The 24,309-nt window shown below is 41.2% G+C and overlaps 1 protein-coding gene across 1 annotated transcript in view; it reads left to right on the top strand.

Annotated features, from left to right (window-relative positions):
- TRPA1 (transient receptor potential cation channel subfamily A member 1) overlaps window positions 1–24,041 on the top strand; it is a 77,458-nt gene extending 53,417 nt beyond the window's left edge. Inside the window, exons 17-29 of the mRNA XM_082432662.1 lie at window positions 2,904–2,997; window positions 5,997–6,056; window positions 6,583–6,681; window positions 8,169–8,239; window positions 8,798–8,960; window positions 9,739–9,828; window positions 10,094–10,263; window positions 11,869–11,998; window positions 12,430–12,612; window positions 15,551–15,619; window positions 19,205–19,318; window positions 20,832–20,932; window positions 21,575–24,041. Of these exons, the coding sequence (XP_082288788.1) occupies window positions 2,904–2,997; window positions 5,997–6,056; window positions 6,583–6,681; window positions 8,169–8,239; window positions 8,798–8,960; window positions 9,739–9,828; window positions 10,094–10,263; window positions 11,869–11,998; window positions 12,430–12,612; window positions 15,551–15,619; window positions 19,205–19,318; window positions 20,832–20,932; window positions 21,575–21,779 (1,549 nt within the window). The 3' untranslated portion in view covers window positions 21,780–24,041. The remainder of the gene's footprint in view (window positions 1–2,903; window positions 2,998–5,996; window positions 6,057–6,582; window positions 6,682–8,168; window positions 8,240–8,797; window positions 8,961–9,738; window positions 9,829–10,093; window positions 10,264–11,868; window positions 11,999–12,429; window positions 12,613–15,550; window positions 15,620–19,204; window positions 19,319–20,831; window positions 20,933–21,574) is intronic.
- Window positions 24,042–24,309: the final 268 nt, after the last annotated feature.

Genomic DNA, 24,309 nt, shown 5'->3' with positions numbered 1-24,309 from the left:
CTTAGTGTCCTCTGGCATCGTGGATTATTTGCAATATGCGAGGAAGCAGAAAGAGAAAAAGAATAAAAGTTTCAGCTGTCAATCAACATTTTTATTTATTTATTTTTCCTTTTTTCTTTTTTTTAATCGAGGTATAGTTGATATACAATATTACGTAAGTTTCAGGTGTACAACATAGTGATTCACAATTTTTAAATGTTATATTCCATTTATAGTTATTATAAAATATTGGCTCTATTCCCTGTGTTGTACGATATATCCTTGTAGCTTATTTATTTGATACACAGTAGTTTGTATCTCTTAATCCCCTACCCTTATCTTGCCCCTCCCCCCTTCCCTCTCCCCACTGGCAACCACTGGTTTATTCTCTATATCTGTCAGTCTCTTTCTTTTTTGTTATATTCACTAATTTGTTTTATTTTTTAGATTCCACATGTAAGTGGTATCATACAGTATTTGTCTTGCTCTGTCTGACTTATTTCACTTAGCATAATACCTTCCAAGTCCATCCATGTTGTTGCATATGGTGAAATTTCATTCTTTTTATGGCTGAGTAGTATTCCATTGCGTGTGTGTGTGTGTGTGTGTGTGTGTGCGCATACCACATCTTTTTATCCATTCATCTGGTGATGGACACTTAGGTTGCTTCTGTATCTTAGCAACTGTAAATAATACTGCTGTGAACATTGGGGTGCATGTATCTTTTTGAGTTAGCGTTTTTGTTTTCTTGGGATGTATACCCAGGAGTGGAATTGCTGGATCATATTGTAGTTCTATTTTTAGTTTTTTAAGGAACCTCCACACCATTTTCCATAGTAGCTGCAGCAATTTACATTCCCACCAACAGTGTACAAGATTCCCTTTTCTCCACATCCTCGCCAGCATTTGTTATTTGTGTTCTTTTTGATGGTAGTCATTCTGATAGGTGTGAGGTGATATCTCAGTGTGGTTTTGATTTGCAGTTCTCTGATGATTAGCGATGTTAAGCATCTTCATGTGCCTGTTGTCCATCTGTATGTCTTCTTTGGAAAAATGTATATTCAGGTCTTCTGCCCATTTTTAACTAGGTTGTTTATTTTCTTATGTTGAGTTATATGAACTGTTAATGTATTTTGGGTATTAACCCCATATCAGTCATATCATTTGCAAATATTTTCTCCCATTCAGTAGGTTGTCTTTTTTTTTTTTTTTTTTTTAAATTTTTATTTATTTATGGCTGTGTTGGGTCTTCGCTTCTGTGCGAGGGCCTTCTCCAGTTGTGGCAAGCGGGGGCCACTCTTCATCGCGGTGCGCGGGCCCCTCACCATCGCGGCCTCTCTTGTTGCGGAGCACAGGCTCCAGGCGCGCAGGCTCAGCAATTATGGCTCATGGGCCCAGCCGCTCTGCGGCATGTGGGATCTTCCCAGACCAGGGCCCGAACCCGCGTCTCCCGCACTGGCAGGCAGACTCTCAACCACTGCGCCACCAGGGAAGCCCCAGTAGGTTGTCTTTTTGTTTTGTCAGTGGTTTCTTTTGCTGTGCAAATGCTTTTAACTTTAATTAGGTCCCATTTGTTTATTTTTGCTTTTATTTCCTTCGCTTTAGGAGACAGACCCAAAAAGTCAATCAACATCTTAAAATGTCAGTTGTTTACATACAAATTTTAGTGAACTCTGGGTAACAACAGATATGTTGCTTAACCTCTCTGATCTTCAGTTTCCATTTCTAAGTCATGGGAGCATAGACCACCTTCACAGCACTCTTGTGAGGCTCACAGGGTTCAGGTGTGTGTAGTGTGTGGCACCATGGTTGTTGCCAGGCAAACTCTGCCCTGCCCCACCTGAACTTGCCTGATGCTCTCCTGCCAACGGAAACCCCAAAAGTGGACATTGGTGAAAATATTCTCCACGGTATATCTGTGTTGTTACCAGTGCCATCAAAGGGAATTTCCTTTAACCCATGATCATTTGTGGTTGTGGGTTTTTAAACCATACTCTAAGGAGTTTTAACGATGAAGGTGGAGAGTAGTTTGTCCCATGTCTTGAACATAAACCATTCTATATAATCACAGATGGATACGCACCAGGGCCCAGTGTCACCCAGTAGTGGAGGCAGAGGTGAATAATCTCATATTCAAGGCAGACCGAGCCTGTGTTTTGGAGAGCGGGCAGTCTCCAGATCCCCTGGTCGATCCTTCCTTTGAAACACTAGTCAATGCAAGTGGGCAACCCGAAGTTTCTGTTGATTATACAGATATCCTAGATGGATTTTACCGGTAGGGTTAACAGAAAATTTGTCTGGGTCATTTTTAGAACTAGCCTCCTATTACAAAGATAGGATCTTAAAGATAAATGGGCTCTTTTTACTTCCTGTTGTAGATTTATTTCATTTTTGGTATCATAAACATCTTATCCAGTCCAGCTGGATGGCAATAAAGAAATGGGCAAATCTGCAATGTTCTGACAGAACGCATGTTTATTAATGTACTTGATACATGTTATTTTGTAGTTTAGTTTAATTCAATACATGATGTATACCTGGATTAAATGTAAAGTATCACGTGCTATGTTGCTGTTGTATGTATGTACATGTGGGTACCTCTATCTGGCATGACCAGCTCTGAAAGTACACACCATTTCATGACTTCAGGAGGAAAACAAGGTAAAAACTCGCCTTCTTGAGAAGGCATTTGGGTAAAGAGACAGAACAGTGATTATAACAGCCATCCCAGAATTTGCCCACATTTCATTTCCATTAACGGACAAGGACTCTATTGGATTGATCTTGGTTCACATATTGATTCCACTGGAACCAATTCAGTTTCTCCTAAAAATAATAATCTTGAATTTCAACTGGTAGCTTTGTTGTTGCACGCAACAGGAGGATTCAGAATTGTGTTTGTTTTATTTTATTTTTTTTTACAGGTGGGAAGAATGTCTTAAGGTTTTTAGTCATTATTCTCCAAGCAATAGATGTCCAATCCTGGAAATGGTAGAATACCTCCCTGAATGCGTGAAAGTAAGCTCTCAAAACAAAACTCCTTCTGGGTATATGCTTGGCAAATAATAAAATGTGAGGATTTATTGTTGTAATCACAACCTAAACATAGTAATTTCCATCTTTAAAGTAAGGTTTCTAGTTTTATATATGCTATAAGGGAATCTAGCCAACGAGTATTTGAGAAGGACCTACTTGGATTAAAAAATCCTATTAGTGGTTATGCGCAATATAGGAAAATATGTTAAACAGATTTTTTATTCAAACAATCCAAGTCCAGAGCAGAGACCACTAGTGCTGGTTACTGGCTGAATAATGCCTCTAGATGTGCGGGCTTTTGGCATGCGTGTTATTGTTTCAAATTTGCATTCATTAGTTGCGAACATGTAAAACCAGGATGCTTCCCTTAAAGATCCAGGTATCTAGCTTTCTATAAAAATCAGAAGATCATGAGCCTACCTCCTCACGAGGCAGGAATCACAGGGCTGAGTATCAGCGGCTTCCTTTAGCTGGGCACGAGCTCTCCCATTTGACAGACCACACCTCTTCCTTTCAGATACTCAACTCTCATGCCTAGTGTTGGTTACCATATATTCCCATTCTTGTGCAATTGTTTTCTTCATAGTAGAGGGAGATTTCTCTATGAATGCTCCTACCCAAACTGTGAAGATAAAAGCCGGTACAAGGAGAGCCAACATTTCAAGAACAAAGGGAGAGAGCTCTTAGGCTGGTACAGTTCATTCATTTACACTATTGGCCTGGCCTCTGTGGGCCTCTGAATGTGTGACTCTATGCTAGATTAAACACATACCCAGCACATGACTTGAAACCAACTACAAGTCAAATACGCATGAGCTCTCGGGCACGTGAAGGATGCAGATAAAAGACCTCCTGGGAAAGTTGGGATTTGAGGATTGGGACAGATATAGAATAATCAAGAAAAAAGGAATGACTTCAATAACTTTCCCTTCACTTAGAGGGAAAAATATATTCAAATACTGGAAGAGGCAGTGAAACAAAGGGACACAGGGGACAGAGGGCCAGATTTGGAGCCTGGTGGCCCTGGGATTTAGTCCTGGCTCTGCCTGTTGCTCTGTTGCTTTAGGTGGGTCATTTCACTTCTCTGAGCTTTCTGAGCCTCATTTTTTATTTTCTTTATCGCTAAAACAGTGATGCTGATAATGATCTTGCAAAGCGATTACAAAAATTAGAGATAAAATGTAAAAACTGTTCAGGATAGCAACTGGCACATATGATATATCTTACTATTTTTCTACTGTTTATGTGGTTATTAGTACTACTACTACTACTAACACTATTTTTATTTATTCAGTAAGCACTTAGAATGTGCTAAGTGCTTCATGTGCATTTCTTCTTTAGGATGTCTAATGGAAATTGGAGCCAGTTCAGTTCATAGATTAGCATTTTAGGTGCATAAATCTCATCAAGGGCACATAAATATTCAGGATTGAAAATGATCTCAGACTTTCTCACTCAGTAATTCCAGTTGTTGGAGTCTGTCCTCATGAATAATCAGACGTATAAACAGATTTACGTGCAACGATGTTTCCTGCAACATCATGAAGAATAGTAAAAAAGTATGTTAGAAATATTCACATATGGAAAACATAGAAATTATACCAAAATGCCAAAATGTTAATAAGAGTTATCACAGCTGTGATTATGATTTGGTTTTTCTTTTCTTCTTCATGTTGCTGTATATTCTCTAGTTAGTGTTCTATAATGACTTGGTATTATTTTAGGATGAGGAATATATTCTTTTAACTAGGGGAAATGAAGACTCTTCTAGCTCAGCATCACATCACACATTTGAATCATGTGCACAATCCCTCCCCCACTCCCCTCCCCTCCCCCAGCAGCCCAGCCTTCACTTTGCCTGTGCTGGTTATCACAAAGCTCACCAGCTGTAACAGCCAGGCCCGCCTCCGGTTCTGCCTTGCACAGCACTACTGATTGGTCTTGCCTTTCTTTGCCATGACATCTATTATGACCCCCAGTACTGCTGCCTGGTCACCAACAGAGAGAGACTTCCTGGAGATTTTTAAGTTGACCTGGTGCTTGAGACCAGCCAGGATAGAGGTACCCTTCCAGTGGGGCCTGGGTCCCTTTGTCTCCCCTTCAAGGTGCTAACCCTAACCCTCGTGTCCTGTAGGTGGGGTCAACCAGATGCCCCAGGAACACGCTGATGGGGTCACCTGGGGCCTTGAGTCCACATCCAGTTCCAGGAGGGTAATCTGACTGGGCAGAATTTCTTTCTCAGGAGTGTGATTTGGGCGCCACCAGAAAGGTCCCAGCACACCGATTTGGGGTGACTCAATTTGTTTATGTAGTAGACAGGGACCCCGCAAAATATTTGTCCCTACACTTGCTAGGGGCGGATCTAATGCTGAACTCCTAAGTGTTTTCTCCCTTAATTGAGCATCTAGAGGGCCGTCAACTGTTTCCTGTTATAATACCGATGCCCCACTGCCCTGTCCACGCCACTCTGGATGTGTGCTTTGTCAGGGTTGCTCAGTAAGCCAGGTGCAGAAGCAGACACAGTACTCCAGGCTCGAGCGATACAGAGGAGGGGACCTAGACTGTGGGAAGACCCCAGTGCTTGGCTAAAGGTCTCGACTGGGACAGTAAGTTATCACTAGAAGATGCTGAGCAAAGGTGTCCTCAGTCATCTATATATTTTCTAGAAACCCAGAAAAACATCTCGTCTTAGGCAAAACCGATGGCATATTCCTTACATAAATTTTAGTAAATGCAATTTCATTCTCAAGTGCATGATATTTTTTTGAATCACTCGGTATTTCTGAGGCAGCAGTGGTACATGTAACACTTTATGTTTTAGACCTTGTTCCTGAGTGACTTAGATTATAGTTTATCTTTGAGGTGCAAGAAGCAAAAGACAGGGAAGGGAATATCTTGGGTATTCTTTTAGAAATGGGATCAAATTCCATCTCGTATCTAGCCTCCTGCGCAATATCGTAGCCGGTTTTTCTCTCTCAAAGGTACTTTTAGATTTCTGCATGATGCCCTCCACAGAAGACAAGTCCTCCCAAGACTACCACGTAAGTTTATTTTATTACAATAACTTAAAGTCTATTCTATTATAGTTGTTTAAGGAATATTAAAAATAATGTTACTAGAGTTCCAGAATCTCAAAAGATGGTAATTGTCTTCATTTCTCATATTATTATATCATCTACTTATGAGAGAATTTTTTCCTTAGATCTCCAGTTTTCTCCCAGTATTTTAATTGTTTCTAATAGCATTATTTAGGAGTGTTTCTAGTCTTTATATTTTCTTGGGTAATATTGCCTGAGGAATGAAATTCTAAAAGATCTAAGTGGTTTTTAAAGAAGTCATCTTTTTCCATGACTGTGAGTTAGAAAGCAATCAAATAGCCTGCCAGGACATTTATTTTTTGAAACTAATACAGAATGACTTAATTTACATTTCTTCAGGTGAAATGACTCAACTTTATTTGAATCACTTAATTTTCAGCAGAATTATAGGCTTGCATAGTTGATGTGTTAAGAACTACTTTGGAGGCCTATGCTAGACTGTAATTTTTAAAAATTGTATCTTCTGCAGATCGAGTATAATTTCAGATATCTTCAATGTCCATTAGAATTCACCGAAAAAGTAGCACCTGTACAGGATGTTACATACGAGCCTCTTTCAACCCTCAATGTAAGTCCGGTGTTTTCCTTATCCACGTAGTTTATACACGGGTTCTGTAATGCTTTGGTATGATAGTTCCAGGAAGGAGCCTGGAGAGAATTCCAGATTTATAGTTTGATGTCTATGTCTGCCATGTGGCCTAACGTTTTATTTTTTACTAAAGAAAGCAGTCATTTTCTACAGTTGCTATAATTTGGTGCCCTTAAAGTTCCACACTCTTGATCACTTTAGTCCTAATGGTCATGTTAAACCTGCCCAACCCAGAATCCAGTAAACCATGGACAGCACAGGCTGACCATCAGCATTGGCTCCCAGCTCCTTCTATCTCAATATAGACATACATATTTAAGAGTTTCCAACAGTCTAAATAAACCACAGGAAAATGCAGGGGGTGACATTTACAGTCATAGATTCCAAATTCAGCCAACCACTGGGCTCCAGGGTAAACTCTGACCTCTCAGAAGCTCTTAGATCCTTCTGGAAGAGTGAACCCAACCTGAAAGTGGGCCCTAAACACACAGTTTGGACCCAAATTTCCCAAGAGACTGGCTCCAAACCAGCTCTTATTCTAACGAGTGCTTTTACATTCCTGGCAGATGAGGCAATGAAAGCCGTGCAGGTGACCTACGTCAGTGTACACCAGGGGTCTCAAGCTCAGATAACTGCAGAGGAAACGGGTACCAGATGAGTGGGCTCCTGGCCTAAAAGCACAGCAGCTACTAGTTTCAACAAAGTTTTGCCATGTGGAATGGCAGCCCAGGCTTGTGTAAATATCAGCAACATGTAAACGCATGTGCACGCAACAGAAAACATATTTGAAGGTTGGATTGGCAAATTGTGATAAGGGGATCAAGGATATAGATCTGTTCCCTCTAATATAGCAATGGAGCCACATGCAACTACTTAAAGTAAAATTAATTAAAATTGAAGTTAAAAATTCATTTCTTCATTTGCAGTAGCCACACTTCAAGCACTCGGGAGCCTATGTGGTTTGTAGCTCTCATGCTGAACAGCACAGATATAGACATTTCCATCACTGCAGGAAGTTCTATCAGACAGCATTGGTCTAGACCAATTAGGAACTTTCGTTAAGTTTAAATTTGTTCATCTCGCTACATGGAAGCCTTTGGTATAGACCATGGTACCAGCCGTCACCTAAAGTGAAATCGAGAAGGCTTACTGGGGACTTGGAGTGTGAAGGAAGCAGAGGCATGTGGATTTTATGCCCATAAGGCTGGTGATGGCAACTGACTCTCACATTTGTTCTATGCAGAGCATTTTAGCATCTGTATAAAATGGTTCTCTCTAGCTCGTTTTTTTTTTTTTTGAAGAAATATATTCTTGATATACTTTTTGATCTTGCAAATTTTCTAAAATAAGCAAGTGTTGTTTTGGTGTACCAAAATAAAATTATAAAACCAGCAAACGAAAAAGCTGAGTATATACTCAAGAGTTTAATGTGATTGTGTTTTTATTGATCTTTCCTCATTTCTCAGGCAATGGTACAACATAACCGCATAGAGCTTCTCAATCACCCTGTGTGTAAAGAATATTTACTTATGAAATGGTGCGTATGAAGTAGTGTTTCTTTTTAATGAAGCCCTCATTAAATTTATTAAAGGTCTTCTAAATAATTATCTTTAATGGTATCTTAATATTTTATATTTTATTACTTTAATGTTTTACATCTTGAAAAAGAAATATGTCAAAGGCAAATTTTGGTATTAAAAATGTTGATATTATTTATCTTTGGCATTAAATGAAATAGTTGGGGGGTGGATCATTATATAAAACATGAAGAAGCATGCCTGGGCCCTGCAGTTTAGCAGACAATGAAGTAACAAGTGTGTTCCTGGGAAGAGCATTCAACTTGGAGTCAGAAGATATGAGCTGAAGTTCCTTCCATTAGTTGGTGAGAGATTTTAAGTAAGTCATGATTTCCTAGGAAGCTGTGATTCCTTTTCTGAAAATGAAAAAGGTGAGTTCCAAGATCTTCTTGGTTTTAAAGTTCAGTGAATTTATCAGATACATTTCCAGGAGAGACTATAACTACTCTTTCTGCAGGCATCTTAAGTAAATATTTGGGGTTGAAATTACTCAGTTATGGTTTGCTTATGTTTTGTAGGTTGGCTTATGGGTTTAGAGCCCATGTTATGAACCTAGGATCTTACTGTCTTGGTCTCCTGCCTATGACCTTTCTTATTGTCAGTATCAGACCAGGTATGGCTTTCAACTCAACTGGAATCATCAATGAAACTAGTGACCATTCAGAAATATTAGACACCAAGGTATTTTCAATTGGTTTTTATGTTTCAACTTTTTAAAATAAAGGATTTTCAAAAGTGTGGGCTTTTTTCTTTAGAAATACTAACCTCATAATAAATCTGAAATATCAAGACTTTGCTTAATACAAATAGCTTATAGAATTCATATATGTAGCAATTTCTCCTAAAATCCTGTGTAGAATGAGAGGGAATATAAATTAAAAGGTCAGTAAATGAGCTAGTAAACTAGCTTAAAGGGAATTGACATGTATGAGAGGCTAGCTTGGATGCTGAAGTATAAAAGTTTAAAACAGGTATACAAGAAAGCAGATTTCTGGCTGCCAGGGATCGTGGGAAGAGGGGAGTGATGCTTAGTTGGGGATACGGTTTCCATTTGGAGGTGATGAAACAGTTATGGAACTAGGTAATAGTGAGAGTTGCATAACATTGTGAATGTACTGAATGTCACAGAATTGTACATTTTAAAATGTAAATGTGTAAAATGTAAAATTTTTTAAATGGCAAATTTTTTGTTATGTGTATTTTATCACAGTTAATATGATATAGATCTACAGATTTGTATTCCTTTAGAATTCAATTGGCAACCTCTCTTAAAGACATTATGAAATGAGTGTGTTGTCTTTATGTTGGCATCACGATGATTTTCTGTTTAAAGCAAAAATGGACAGCTTGTAGAAATGAAATCGAAGAAAAACAAATATTTAATAGTGAAAATTATGAAGAAAAGTGTTTTATTTTAGATCCTTCATAACTGTTTGTCTTTCACCCTTTTTTGTTTCAGAATTCCTATACTATAAATATCTGTATGATTTTAGTCTTGTTATCAAGTATATTTGGATATTGCAAGGAAGTGGCCCAAATTTTCCAACAGGTACACAATACGTTTTATATCTCTAAAGTTGCAAATATTTTAATACGCAGAACATAAATTAATTGCTAAGCTATTATTGAAACAGTATATGTCAGAATAAAACCACACAGCTTGATGAATGTAAAGACCGGAAATACCAAGCATAAACTTCTCTCCAGCTGCAATGCCAGAAAAATTCTGTTACTGGTTACATATATATAACCATCCATAAGATGCCAGGTCTTAGTCTCTACATGTGGTAATTCTTCATTCTTTTCAACCCCAGAAAAGGAATTACTTTTTGGATAATAACAATGCAGTTGAATGGATTATCTACACAACAAGCATCATTTTTGTGTCACCCTTGTTCGTCAGTATACCAGCTTATGTGCAGTGGCAATGTGGAGCAATTGCTATATACCTCTATTGGATGAACTTCTTATTGTATCTTCAGAGGTAAAACCAGCTTGAACGACTTGTACATCCTTTAGGCAGATTTAATATCAAAGCAAGAACTATTATAAGTATCATGAGTTTATCACTGGCTTATTTCTTTTCCAATTGTTTTAGACTGTGAAGATATCTTTTGTATACTATTAAGGAAAAGGGGAGGAAGGTTTGGAGTTCAGAGGGTAGACCAGGGTTTCTCAACCTCGGCACTATTGAAATTTGGGGCCAGATAATTCTGTGTTGTGGGAGGCTGTCCCGTGCACTGCAGAATGTTTAGCAGCGTCCCTGGCCTTTACCCCCTAGACACCGGTAGCAACCCCCTCTCCCCAGTGTGACTGCAAAAAATGTCTCCACGGATATTACCAAACATCCTCTGGGCCACAGAATCACCCTGGATCAAGAACCACTGGTCTAGACAAATGTAGATGAAATGTGGGAAGGAAATGGGAGTAAAAGTATTGGTTATTCTTATTTTACCTGGTAGTTTGGTGAGCATTTATCTCAGATAAAACAATCAAAATGAAGTGACAGATATGGGGAATAATAATGACATAATAGAAAAAGTAAGCCCAACAAATCGAATCCTAGAGGGGAAATAAGGGCTAAGCTCCACTACCTCCTGCAATTGCTAAATTGAGTTAAATACGTTATTTCACGTAACCTTTACAATAACAAGGGGTAAATGTTATTACTCGCAGTGTTTCAAAGAAGCTGAAGCACTGAGATAAGTGACTGGCTGGAGAGCTCAGCTAGTTAAGTCAGGATGCAGGCATTTCCCCTCAGTCCTTCCATCTCCAGGAACATGCTTTTCCCACCGTGTGGTCTGCACTGCTGCGTCATGAGCACGCTGCTCTGGGGATGTAGGAGAGGACACGGGATGGGGGGAGAAGCAGTGGCCTGGAGGGCAAGAGGCTTCAAGATGGGTTCAGGTACTGCCACCCCCCGGGCTTTGTCACCATCAGTGACTTTAGCAAGTTGCTAGACATCTCTGGGACGTCTCCGAGTTTCTGAGAACTCTAAAGTCCTTTTCAGCTTTAAAATCTTGTGAGTCCCCCTTTTAACAAGTTGTCTTTGCTGAAGGAAAAGTACATGTTAGTGGCAGGTGACACACCTGTTATCTACCCAAAAGTCTCACAGTGTTGGTAGCTGGGGGAGAGAAGGGAAACCTCAGGAACCGGTGGGGATGGTGAACGTAGGCCTGTGCCCAGGAATAGGTGCCCTCGGGGACGTGAGCTCATTGAATCCATCTCCCCTGGATGCATCAGACAACGCCTCTCTCTACTCCATCAAGCGTTTAGTAGCATTACTTGATATTGGGACGCTGTGATTTTTCTCTCCTACTTTGGCTGAAGTAATGTCCAGTGGTCAAGTGGACAAACAATTCAAGATAAACATTAGAAAGACGGAAAAAAAAAAAAACAAAGCAGTTTGACAGTTTGAAAATAAAGACTTGACTATTCATGAATTCTCATGTCTCTTTTTGAAAGTAACTGGCCTTGATTATTTCATCTGTGAAACCTAGTACCTGGTGCCTGATAACTAATGACACTGAGTGAAATACAGTTTGAGCAGAAAAGTGAATAAATACTGTAATTGTTAAAATGTCCCTAGATTTGAAAATTGTGGAATTTTTATCGTGATGTTGGAGGTGATCATGAAAACGCTGTTGAAATCTACAGTTGTGTTTGTCTTCCTTCTTGTGGCTTTTGGACTCAGCTTTTACGTCCTCCTGAGTATACAGGTGAGGTATTTGCATGAGTCATTGATTTTGTTGCTGTGAATATTGGGGATACATATTTATACTTAAATCTTAATGGTGTAGAAAATTCATAATACCCTAACAATATTCGAATATTTTTTTATCTGATATAATAGCATTCACATGATTTTCATTACAGGAAAAAGTATAGTCTTACTCAATGACTCTTTTTCCATTGTCAAAAAAGTTTATGTTTAGTGCATGATGATTTGTTATATGTGCAGAAAAGATGTTTTTGATGACTTTACCTCCAGTTTATTAGTAGTTCTTATCACTGTATTTCAGTAGCTATATTCTTATGACTTAAAAAAAAAGGTATTTTAAATGTGATTTTTATCGTTTCACTCTCCAGGAAACATTTTTTTCATTATATGCATTTTCCATTTCATTTTCACCTTACTGTCTTTTCTCAGGATGCTTTCTGCTCTCCGTTGCTTTCTATAATGCAGACCTTCAGCATGATGCTAGGAGACATCAATTATCACGATGCCTTCTTAGAACCGTATTTGAGAAATGAATTGGCATATCCACTTCTGTCCTTTGCACACCTTATTGTGTTCACCATGTTCGTTCCAATTGTCCTCATGAATTTACTTGTGAGTAATTTATCCTTGTATTTTCTGTTGGTTGATCATTTGGGACGTTTAATAATCATAATGATTTATAGCCTCTTTAGTCTCCCTTCATGAAGGGGAAGAGGGGACTACTATAAAGTTCATTCATTCAACATTCATTTAGTGCCTGGGGCGTGACAGGTAGTGTGAGGTCAGCGGATGCAAAGATGCATTCACTTGGCAAATATTTATCGAGAACCTACTAAGTGCCAGACACTGATCCAGGTGCAACAGTGATGAACAAAACAGACCAACACCCAGTCCTGACATGATTATAAACTAGTCATGAAGTTGAGTAGTAAACCAATAAATATGTAGCATGATGTCATGGGGGTGTTAAGTGCCATGAAGAAGTACGAAGTAGAATAAGGACATAATGATGAATGGTGTGTGCCGCTTTGGGGTTGGGCTGGGGGTCACAGTTTAGGCCGAGACCTTCATGGAGTGAAGGATTAAGACCTCATCTCTGCCCTCGAATTTCTCATTGAAATTCGGAGATTCAAGTGAGGAAGAGTCGCTCACGCAGAGGGCATCTGCAGCATTTAGCTGCCACCTCTGAACCAGTCAGAGGCTGGATGCCTTCAGGAGACACAAACATTCCCTTCCACAGAGAGCCTGCTCTGGCCACGGGCATCTTGGCTGATGCAGGCAGAAGTACATCCTAACACCAGGTCCATGGGGAGACTTTCCCGGCAAAAATGTGCTGAATGTGTGCCTGTCCATATAAATACATATTTATAGATAGATAAATAAATAAATATTTAAATGGACAGGCACACATTCAGTACATTTTTTCTGAATCTGACTGTGGCAGAGACTGCTAGGCAGTGCTGATGGAAAGAAAAAAAAATACAGACTACTTAATGTTTTGATTCACATACTTGATACAACTTCAGAGTTTTCTTTTGGTGACCTAGAAAGATAAAGGATGGCCCTAAGACTAATAAAGCCCACTTCCACTCTTATGTTTGGGGAGATAATTATCTAGAAGAGAATTAGGCCCAGCGGAAGTACAGGCTGGTGCCAAACTCAAGCCACTAAACCCAGCACCCATGGAGCAGCTCTACCTGTATCTCCCAGAGGAAAATCCAACCCAGCAGAGCTGAGACTGACTGTTCTTCCTTCAAACTCTGCTACTGCCTCTCAGTAGCAACTCCCAGTCTTCTGACTCAAATCATTGGAAGACGTTCTAAATCATCCCACCCCCGCCCCCTTTCCTCAGTTCTTTGAATAAAAGTTGCCTCTCACACCTACTTTTATGGGCCTGCACCCTCCTGGCTCCTCGTCCGAATTGCTGCAGGACGGAAGATTCTATCTCCTCTCACTTCTCTGTCTGTTCCTTCCTGCAAATTGTCGCCAGAGTGATGTTCTCATAATGAAAAGCTGGGTTCATCAGTGTCTCTTCCAAAAATTTTTTCTATGATTCTCCGAAAACTTCAATCCAGTCTAAACCCATTATCATAGCATGCACGGGTTCTCGTAATCTGGATCTTACCCAGATCTTACCCAACTCTCCCCGCTTTGAGCAGGATTTACCCAGACGTTGCACATTCACTGAGGGTGCAAGGCTTTCCTTCCTGCCTCCTGGGGTCCGGATGGGCTGTGATTTCCCTGGAGAGCCCGCCCACCTTGGGTTAACTCTAAGCTCTCACCACTGAGCTCAAGCATCATCTCTCTTAACCAACTCCCTCCGCCCTCCAGCACCCTTAGTCTGAATCGAGTGCCCCTTCCTTGTGTTTTCATAGTTCTGAGGACACAAATCAGAGAAAGATAGCAATAAAACCTACTTCCGAGGTTGTTGTGAGGATGAAATGAGCTAAAACAAAGCACCTAGAACAGCGCTTGGCACATGAAAAGCATCTAGTAAATGTTAACTACGATTCAACATTAATAACTGACTCATGAGCTCAGATATCCTCTGAGCCCAGGCAAGTATCTTAAATGTGTGAAGCAGCAGTTATGAGACAGCTGGTTCTGATGGGGGCAGATATAAACTAGAGAGAATGCCCATCTAAAGGCTTGCGAATTAAAAATTTAAAACAACCGTTATCCTGCCAAATAAAACCTACTTGCTGACTATCTAAATGGTTCTCAGTGCTAGTGTGCATGCCCTGGAATATACTCTTTCACTGGTCATTCACTCAGCGGTGACTTTGTGTACCTACCATGTGCCCTGCTCTGTTCTAAGCACTGGGCATATGGTGGTGACCTGGGCAGACAGAGCCCTTCTCTCGGGGCGTTTATTTGACTTTGAGCTCCTTGAGCAGAGACTGGTTTTTGCTCTCCGACTGCAGCATGCAGGAGGCTGGTTCAGCATAGACAAGTACTAAGTTGCTAACAAGTGATGAGAGAATGAGTGAACATAGCTGATTTAATTCGGATTCAGTAGAACTGAGCTGACAACTTGCCTCCACCTAATTCTACCTAGCCATGGACTTCTAGAGGGAGATTTTACCAGAGCTTCACCCACCCTGAAAGGGTACCTGTTCCTCCCAAACAAATGGAAGATATACATTTCTTCCATTCCCTCAGGTTAATGTTTTAGCTTTTCCATGTTGTCAAGTCACTCTTGTTTACCTTGGGTGCTAAACTCCTGGAGTTTGCAACCATGTTTCATGGCTACACCAGTCCTAGTTGATATCACATCACCCCTGTCCTCTCCAAAAATAACTTCATTTTATTTTAAGATAAGATGAAGTGCAGATTAATTTGTGTGCCTTCACTTTTCATGATAATACTTAACGATTACTGGACCCACTGATGTGACCGCAGTTTTCTGTAAGGTGTGTAAGCACAGTGTTTTGAGGCCACTGCTGGTGAACGTCATGCCCACTCCCCGACTGTAGCCAGAGAGACCACAAGTGTATTTTGAGGTTGAGCCATTAAACCAAGAGTGATTCACTGCTGTGTTGTCCTTCAGATTGGTTTGGCAGTTGGTGACATTGCTGAGGTCCAGAAGCATGCATTGTTGAAGAGGATTGCCATGCAGGTAGGTGTTATATTTAATTATCACTTGCTGAAATTAGCACCACCCTAATTATTCAAATGTATCACTGCTGGTTTCTGAGAACACAGTTATTGAATACGGGTGCTGTCTTAGTCCTGAGAAGCACCGCACTGTGCAGGTCATGCATGTTCTGTGATTTCCCTGCTGGGGTCAGAGAATCAACCATCATGAAGAAGATTTCCCACAGCAATCTCGGCAGAGAAATTGGGAAATTGCCTGAGCCTCTTTTTATGTCAGCATGTGGCCAACCAGGTAGTTAGAGGCCGGACCAAGAACATCACAGGTGAAGCACTCTGTCTCCTGACAGCCAAACTGTTCAAAGGAGCGCTTGATATTCTGGGCACAGAATTACAGGGTCCTCCCAGCGTGTGCTATATTGAAGTGTTAACTGCATACATGAGATTTTGTTCCCTAGAAATCGTATTCTTAGACAATTTGATGTAAAATTCCCTAGAGTCAAGGTTCCTGGATGGATCCTTGGCTACTGGATCTTGTGAGGTAGTTTCCTGTTACAGGACAGAAAGCTATTTCTGTGCTCTTACTACATTGCCTTTCAGTTTCAAATCTGAATGGGAATATTTGATGTTTCAGAAATATCTGACGACCAGTTGAATATATACATTTAGGAACTTAGGCCAGTTCAAAAGGAAAAAAAATTCATGCTAAGATATAACTTTCTCCTCACTCTTCACTTTTCTTGGTCACACTGCTCTCTTCTGTTACTTATTCAGCTATATGTTAGCAAATATTTATCTTAAAAAATTGCTCCAGTACATGGGATGTACAAAGCACAGTGCAACTTAGCATGAGAGCCCAGAGGAATTAAAGGGATGTGATCTTTGACTTTAATAAGCAAAACAATCTAATCAGCACACCAACTAAACATTCAGAGTATAAAATATCAAAGTCAACTTAGAACCATCCTTAAACTCTAAACTCTGTGACTAAGCTGTATATCATGCAGAGAGCTTGGAACATTAAAGAACATGAATTAAATGGTTAGAATGTCAGGTACAGAAAATCAGTGTAAAAATAACTAAGGAAATGCTGCGTGGAAGAATTGGGATGTGAGCTGGGCGTTGAAGGATGGTGGGATTTAGAAGGGCTGCGAGGCCGGTCCAGAAAGGGGGCACCCAGCAGGAGCAAAGGGCCGAAGGCAAAACAGGGGAAATGGCTAAGGAGGTGTGATGGGGCCTCCTGGCTTGGAGGGATGGCTCCTTAGAGGGGGATAAGGCTGCTCCAGATGATAGAGGGCTTTACTCAAAAACAGCAAACAAAGAAGAACCTTAGCTTGGAAAGAAAGGGCAGTAAATGATGAAGTGCTTCAAGTTATTTTGTCAGTGACTAGAAAGTTATTATCAGCCCTTCCAAAGAATGGGAACAGAATGAAAGGGGCATTTAAGAGGACCTGTTACTCTCTTGGTTTAGTGGGGGAAGACTGCAGGAAGGAAGAGCTACGGACTGGCTATCGCCATAACAAAGATGGAGTGCAGGACTCCAGGTAGGCGGACAGGAGAGGAGAAGGGATGTTTAAGCTCTCGGCTGGCATGTCGGCAGCCTTTCATAACTGGTGACTCCTGAAAATACCAGGGGGATCAGTATGAGCAAGGGCACTAGGCAAACCGCCTGGAGGAAGCACGCGAAGGTGCAGCGCCAGTGCCGTTGACTTGGAAAGCACCGTCCCGTATGAGATTTGATAATGCTCCCCGAAACCAAACAGCGCAGAGACCGCCAAGGGAAGCAGGCAAAGCAAGTACCCCCATGTTATCTGTTTCTTGTTTTGGGTCAATAATAGTATTGACTAGAAAACCAGGAAGCCGTTCTCCTTTCTTCCCTGAGTTGTTTTTTAAGCAACTCTCTATCCACGTACAACTCTCTACATCAGACTTAACAACCGAAGTTTGAGCCCACGTCGGAACCGGTGGCGTAAGAGGATGGGCAGCAATGCATCTCCTACCGGGAGGTTGAGTCTTCCCACAGAATCATCTCAAACACGAGTGAGGCCAGAAAGGCCCCTGAGACAGTGCTGCTGGGAGATGCATTCACGAAGTGAAGCGTCAGTTCCTCAAGTACAGGAGTTGTGAGTATCTTGAGGGGCTCGGAGCTGTTTGGTTAGTTTTTAACACTAGTTTCCCCATTTCCCAGAGCAGGCTGGCAGCCGTGGACATCCACAAACATTTACATACATGCTGCATATTACAAAAGGAAACCCACGGAGTGCTTCTTACCCCTCAACATGGAAGACCCACCAGGTAGTAGAGGTGAAGACGCTCCCTTCCAGAGGAGCTCTGCTGGGCGCGTCCCACTGGACCCACCACGATTAGACTTTGGGCTCTGCCTGCCATCCTCGCTAGGACCGTATTTCAGAGAGGTAGTCTGGCAGCTCCTGTGTAGGGAACGAACAAGGTTAAGACACACCATGTGCTTTATCTGTCGGCAAACACGAGGGTTGAATAAATCCTTGTCAGTCGAGCTGGAGTAAGTGCATGTGACCTCTGAAAATGTGTATGGCAAGGGGAAGGAATATTGCCCTGAAGACCCAGGGGAAGAGGAATCCCTGAAAATTACATTACTCAAAACATCTAATTGGAATTGTTAATAAGATATAAGAAAATATAGCTTTTCTTGAAACTGGAACTAACATAAAGTATGTTAAGTGGCGATAGTGCTATAAAAATACCAGGGAAGCAAGTTAGGGAGTGTGCTATGTGGGAGGGGGGCTGCAGTTTTATACAGTGTGGTCAGGACAGTTCTTACCATCACACCATTTAGGAATATCAACCACTTAGATGCCCATATATTAAAAAAGCCTATGGTCTTAGAAAGAAAAATCTCACTTATACGGTCATTATATTAAACGTAGCTAAACAACGGACACAAAGGGCTCTAAGAAGAGAATCAAAGATAAATTTGGCAAATGCAACCAAAAAAGTGGAAAATATGAGAATTAAATTCAATAATAAGTCAAGGTGAAAACATAAAACAAAAGTTTGTATCTCTGAAACCAGAAATTATCCTCAAGGTGCGTCATGGATAAACCGTTTGGCACCTGATAGCACAGCGTGAAAGGTTTATCAGGTCCTCTTGGATGTGCTTAGATTCTCCTTCTTTCCCTGCTGACCTCTGTATCCCTCCACTTCAGCACTCCCCCCTCTGCCCTGTCGTAGGTGCACATCGTAGCACCCACACCTCGCGGTTGTGCACATTGTGGAGTGTGGCGCCCCGAGAGTGTGGCTTCAGTCTTCTTCTTCTTGACATGCCCAGTGTTGGTCATGGTCCCTGAACAGTAAACGTCTGCGACTTAAATGGAATCCCTTCTTTAAACAGCTGGCCCCCGATGGCAGACGGCTGCCCCTGTCTTGTCGGTGGATGAAGTGAGAGGTGGGGGCAGGTGACAGCGAGCTCGAACTCAGGGTGAAGGAAACTGGGCCAGCCCGGCTGCCTGTGCACAGGCCAGGACGCGGGAGCCCGTCTCCAGTGCGCTGTGCCAACGACTGCTTCCCTGCCGTGTACGGGTTCCAGGTGCTTATCGATGATTCCTTTCAATAAATCCCCAATGCACTTTAGGTGGAACTTCATACCAGCCTGGAAAAGAAGCTGCCACTCTGGTTCCTACACAAAGTCAATCAGAAATCCACCGTCGTGTATCCCAACAGACCCAGATATGGTGAAGGGCTGTTAGTAAGTACATGTGACAAAGATCGACATAAATAATGTGATGGAGCTTAACATTCATTCATCGTGTTATCCCCAGGGGTGCCTGGTAATGATCAGTGGGGAGGAGACATGTAGTCCTGTCTTCCAAGTGGCTCGTCCACAGCCTCTGTGTTAAATATATACCACACCACTGTGAGAGCAGATGGGGGGTGGGCCAGCCATACCCTTAGGGATCTTTTCTTACAGTGTAGCTATACTTCACTTGCGTTTCCTAGTCACATGTCCCTGACATATGTGTGCAGATGTGTATGTGTACGTATCTAGAACACACATGTACGTATACACAGGTACGTATACACACACACAAGGAGAGTGTACATTATAGAGAACATACAAACTGTCAAAGACTAAGCAAGGTCATTGCGTTATAATGGAAAAGGGAGTATACTAAGAGTTGAAAGTACTGGATGCTAATACTTTCTGAGTTCTTCATAGGTTAATTTTCCATTGTGTAGTCATAAAATGATAAAGTCGATCTCAGTATGAACCTAGGCTTTCTTCTGCTCTAAACTATTTCCCTATTTGATTTCACTCGTACCCACCATTGCAGTCACTACTGAAACACAGAAAGCTCAGCAGTTGATTCTCCTGCCTAGAGCTCCTTGAGTTTCAGGCCCCTGTATCCAACTGTCTACTTGACATCTTCCCTGGTACGTCTTCAATGTACCTCAGATTCCACATGTTCAAAACATACTCATGCAAAACACACTCATGAGCTCCGCCCCTCCTGTTTCACTTCCTCCCGACATCCCCTACAGGGGGAGAGTGAAACAGCACCATCCTTCTCCAGACTGTCTTATTTCATTGACGGTCACCTCCATTCATCTGCCTGGGCAAGACGTCATCCTTGTCGTCTCCTTTCCCTTTTCTCACCCCTCACACCCAGGCAGTCCCACATTTGGTCCATTTGACTTACCAGGTGGCCTGTGCAAGTGGCTATCTTCTCTTGCCTGGATGGCTGGAACTTCCTCATTCCCAGTCATTTCACACCTGCCCTTGACCCTCGCCAGTCCGCTGATGGTTTAAAAGACACTAAATTTAAAAAAATATATTGAAATTGCATTTCAGAAATGTCCCCATGTGAAATTCAGTTGTGTTGGATAATGGTGCAGAGCAGTTTTAGAGAACCAACAACTAATCCTGTGTGGAATACCACCACTCATGATGGACGTTCTTCATGAGAAAATATAAAATGGTTCTGTTACACCTTTTCCTAAACAACCCCCCATTCCAGTTTACTCCCCTATATTATTTATATGTCTTGTACTTTCCTCTAGTGTAACATATATGACTTCATTTTATAGCTCTTTGCATTTGTCTATTTCTCTTAAGAGACTGTGAGCTCCTTGAGGGTCATGGCTGTGTCTGAATATTTGTGCTAGCATGCCGGCCTCAGTAGCTGAATCACGGCACACGTTCAAGAAGTAGTTCCTGAACTGAGTTCTACCTGCGTAACTATTAATCTTTTATCCCATAGCGTGGTGTATTTCATTATTTCTTTTGCACCCAAGAAGTGAGACAAGAAATACCAAATGCTGATACATCTTTAGAAACAGAAATAATGAAGCAAAAGTACCGGTATGTATGCTTCCTTTCAGCTGTATTTGAAAAATTTAAAACTCTTAACAATGATGCATAGTATAAGTTTATATTGTATATTTGTGTTTATTTATCTATATTGTCAGGCTTTAATTGACTGATGTGGCTAGTATATTGAGAATCTTGAGACTTTTTTTTAGACCCAATAACTGATTTGCTGCTATTGACAAATCAGTTTGCCAATCAGTATCCTAAACTGCATTCTTCATCAGCCGTCTGAATTCTTACATCAAAACTCTGGAAGCTTTGAGGATCCCTGGAGAAGCTATGTAGTGTACAGTGGTCAAGCCTGAGGGCTTTAGGGTTCATTTACCTGCATTCAAAGACCTACTCAACTGTTTACTAACTGTATGACCCTGGGCAAGCTGCTGAACTTTTCTGTGCAACAGCGTTTTACTCTTTAAAATGGGAACAAAGATTAACTAGCCATGAATGAACAGTGTAAGCTTGGGAAAATCACTTAAACTTTAAAAGTATGTATTTCTTAGGATTATGATTACCAGGAGGCTCCAACCTGGGCACAGTTAGTCCGCTCTAGAACACCTGAGTACACAGGCCTTCCCGCACTCGAGGGCTGAAAGGATGATTGAAAAGAAACTCATGAAATGTATGTCCTTTTAGGCTGAAGGATCTCAGTTCTCTTCTGGAAAAACAGCATGAGCTCATTAAACTCATCACTCAGAAGATGGAAATCATCTCTGAGACAGAGGATGAAGATTACCACAGTTCTTTTCAAGACAGGTTTAAGAAACAGCAGTTAGAACAAAGGAATTGCAAATGGAATTCTGTACGGAGAGCAGTAGAGGCAAAACCACACAGCCCTTAGCATTAGTTATCCCAGCCTGCAACGGGGTTTCCGACGGGGGGCGGGGGGTTACGTGACTTACTGAGTCTAAATCCCAATTTGGCAAGAGTGAGGAAAAAGCAGAAATATGATTCTGATTCCACTATATGTGAAATCATGGTTCCTGTATTCTATAGGAAAGGTAGACTCTCTTTTTCTATCTCTCTTCATATTTTTTACCAGTCACTACGTACAGGGAATATCCTTGCTAATAAGTTCAGGTTGGACTTTACCTCACATTATTTGAATGGGTAGAAAACTAATTTGCTAGAACACACATTTGTAATGATAAGGAGTAATACATGTAACTATTAAGCTAGAATACAAATGTCAATACTGGATTCCTGCTTAATAATTATACAGTAGGGAAATGCATTAGACAATGAAGTATCGTATTAGGTCCTACCACTTGGTATATTTTATGTGTTGGACGACTCTGTGGGTGGAACCCTGTGTGCTCTGTTCCCACCAGAATAAATCCCCCCACCTTCCTGCTGCTCCTGACACACCTGATGTCACTTTGAGATGAGGCCCAAATGAATAGACCTTATGCATGAATTTTACTATATGTAGCGTCTGCTTTTTCTGTATTTTTTTGTTTGCCGATGATGGTAATAAATGTAAAATCGATACAGTCACCCCAGTGATTATCATGTGAGCGTTTTATTACATTTATTTTTGAGATTTGCAAAAATGCGTCCATCATATATGTTCTTTTGCTTTTGATGTCCCGTACGACGTGTGAATCAATTAAACGCCTCATCGTGGATCTTTCCAAGGCCCCTCTCCTGTTTTATTTTCCTCTTCACCCCAAGTCTCACGTTACTACCCCCAGGAAGCACCCTGTCTAAGGAATGTCTTTGGCCATGAATGTATTTTTGTGTTTTGTTGAACAGTATTGTTTGGGTATGTTTTTATTTACATAGGTGTGCGTGTTGCTATGCTATGGCTCTTGTTCTCTTTCTTACTTCCTTCCACTGAACGTCATGTCTGCAGGGTACAACTGAGGTGTCCCCTGTCCAGTTAGTAAGAACCTCTGATGGCTGCTCCCTGTCACTGTGTGCACCTGCGCATTGGACTCTTGTCTGCTCCAAAGATGGACCCATCGGTGGCCTCCCCGCCCGCTGTCACACATCCTCAAACACACTCACTCAGGCAGAGTGCTGAGTGACAATATGTAATATGAAAAAACCGGACATTTTTACATCCGTGATCCAACAGAACCGATGGCCTAGAAGCTGTGTTGTATGTGCGTTAATCTTTGATACGAAAACGAAGAGCTTTTGGCCTTTGTTTTCCTAAAAAAGAGAGACTGGAAGTTCACAATACAGGAGCAATAACCAGGGATGTCCCGATCATGAAAACAAATGGTCCTTTCACAGTCTTCACACTTCTCAAACTTTGTGTAGCTTGAGCAATACACATCTTCATTCAACGTTTATTGAACACCAATGTGTGACACACTGTACCACACCCGTTGTGGGAGATATTGAAATAAATATGTTATCGTACTTGCTCTTAAAAGGTTTACAATTTAATGAGTATCCTTTACTTTCCAAAATTCTCTCCTCTTTTGACCCCCAAACACTGCATTCTCCTGCCTCTTCCATTATTTTTCGGACCACTTGTCCTCTGCTTCTCCTCTTACTGGCTTCTCTCTCCTGCCTGCTAACTAGATGTTTACACCCCTGAGGTCTGTCCTTGATTCTCTTCCCTCACACACTCCCTTGCAATCACCATAGCACAACTTCACTTAGGTCTGTATCTGACAAATTGATGTATCTTCTGCCCCTTCTCCCAAAGTCCAGTTCTGTATTTCCATAGTTCTTTAAATTAAATACATATAAATATGAATGGGGGACAGTAAACCAGTTCCTCCTGGTTTCCAATTTTCTGTCAATGGTACCACCATTCTCTCACGCTCCTAGACTTGAAACTAATATACTATGTTGGTTAATCTTCCTAAAGTACAGCTCTAAGCCTTTATATCCATGCTAAAAAGCTTTAGAGACTTTCCTTTTCCTTCATAAGCAACCTAATCTATTAACCTATCGCCTCAATCTAATTTAGTTTTGTCTTCCGGTATTCCACACTTGATCCAAATCAAAAGATCACTATTCCATCAAAACACTTCATGGTTTCCCATCTCCATACCTCTTACTTTCTCTCTCCCGCCCACAACATCCTCTCTCCAACTCTTTTCATGCTCAGTTTAAATGGCACCTCCACCCTGGAGTCTTTCCTAATTTGCAAAGGTGACACTCCCTGCCCTCTCCGAACTGCAGCCTCTGCATTTCTCCTTCGCCACTTCTGCCTGCTATGCTGACCAAGACTTCCTCTCCCACTAGGGGGTAGACTTTTGAGGTCCATGATTCACCATCATCAATAGTCTCAAACAATCCAAAGAACTCCACCCTGTTTCTTTTTTTTTTTTTTTCAACGTGTGTAGCTCCTGGCACAGGGCCTTGCATAATGGATAATAATAGATGTTCAATGCAAATACATAAATCAA

Source organism: Balaenoptera physalus (assembly GCF_965194825.1).
Source record: "Balaenoptera physalus genome assembly, chromosome: 17".
Classification (NCBI taxonomy): Eukaryota; Metazoa; Chordata; class Mammalia; order Artiodactyla; family Balaenopteridae; genus Balaenoptera; species Balaenoptera physalus.
Note: the sequence above shows the minus strand (reverse complement) of the source record. Positions and strands in the feature narration are given on the sequence as shown.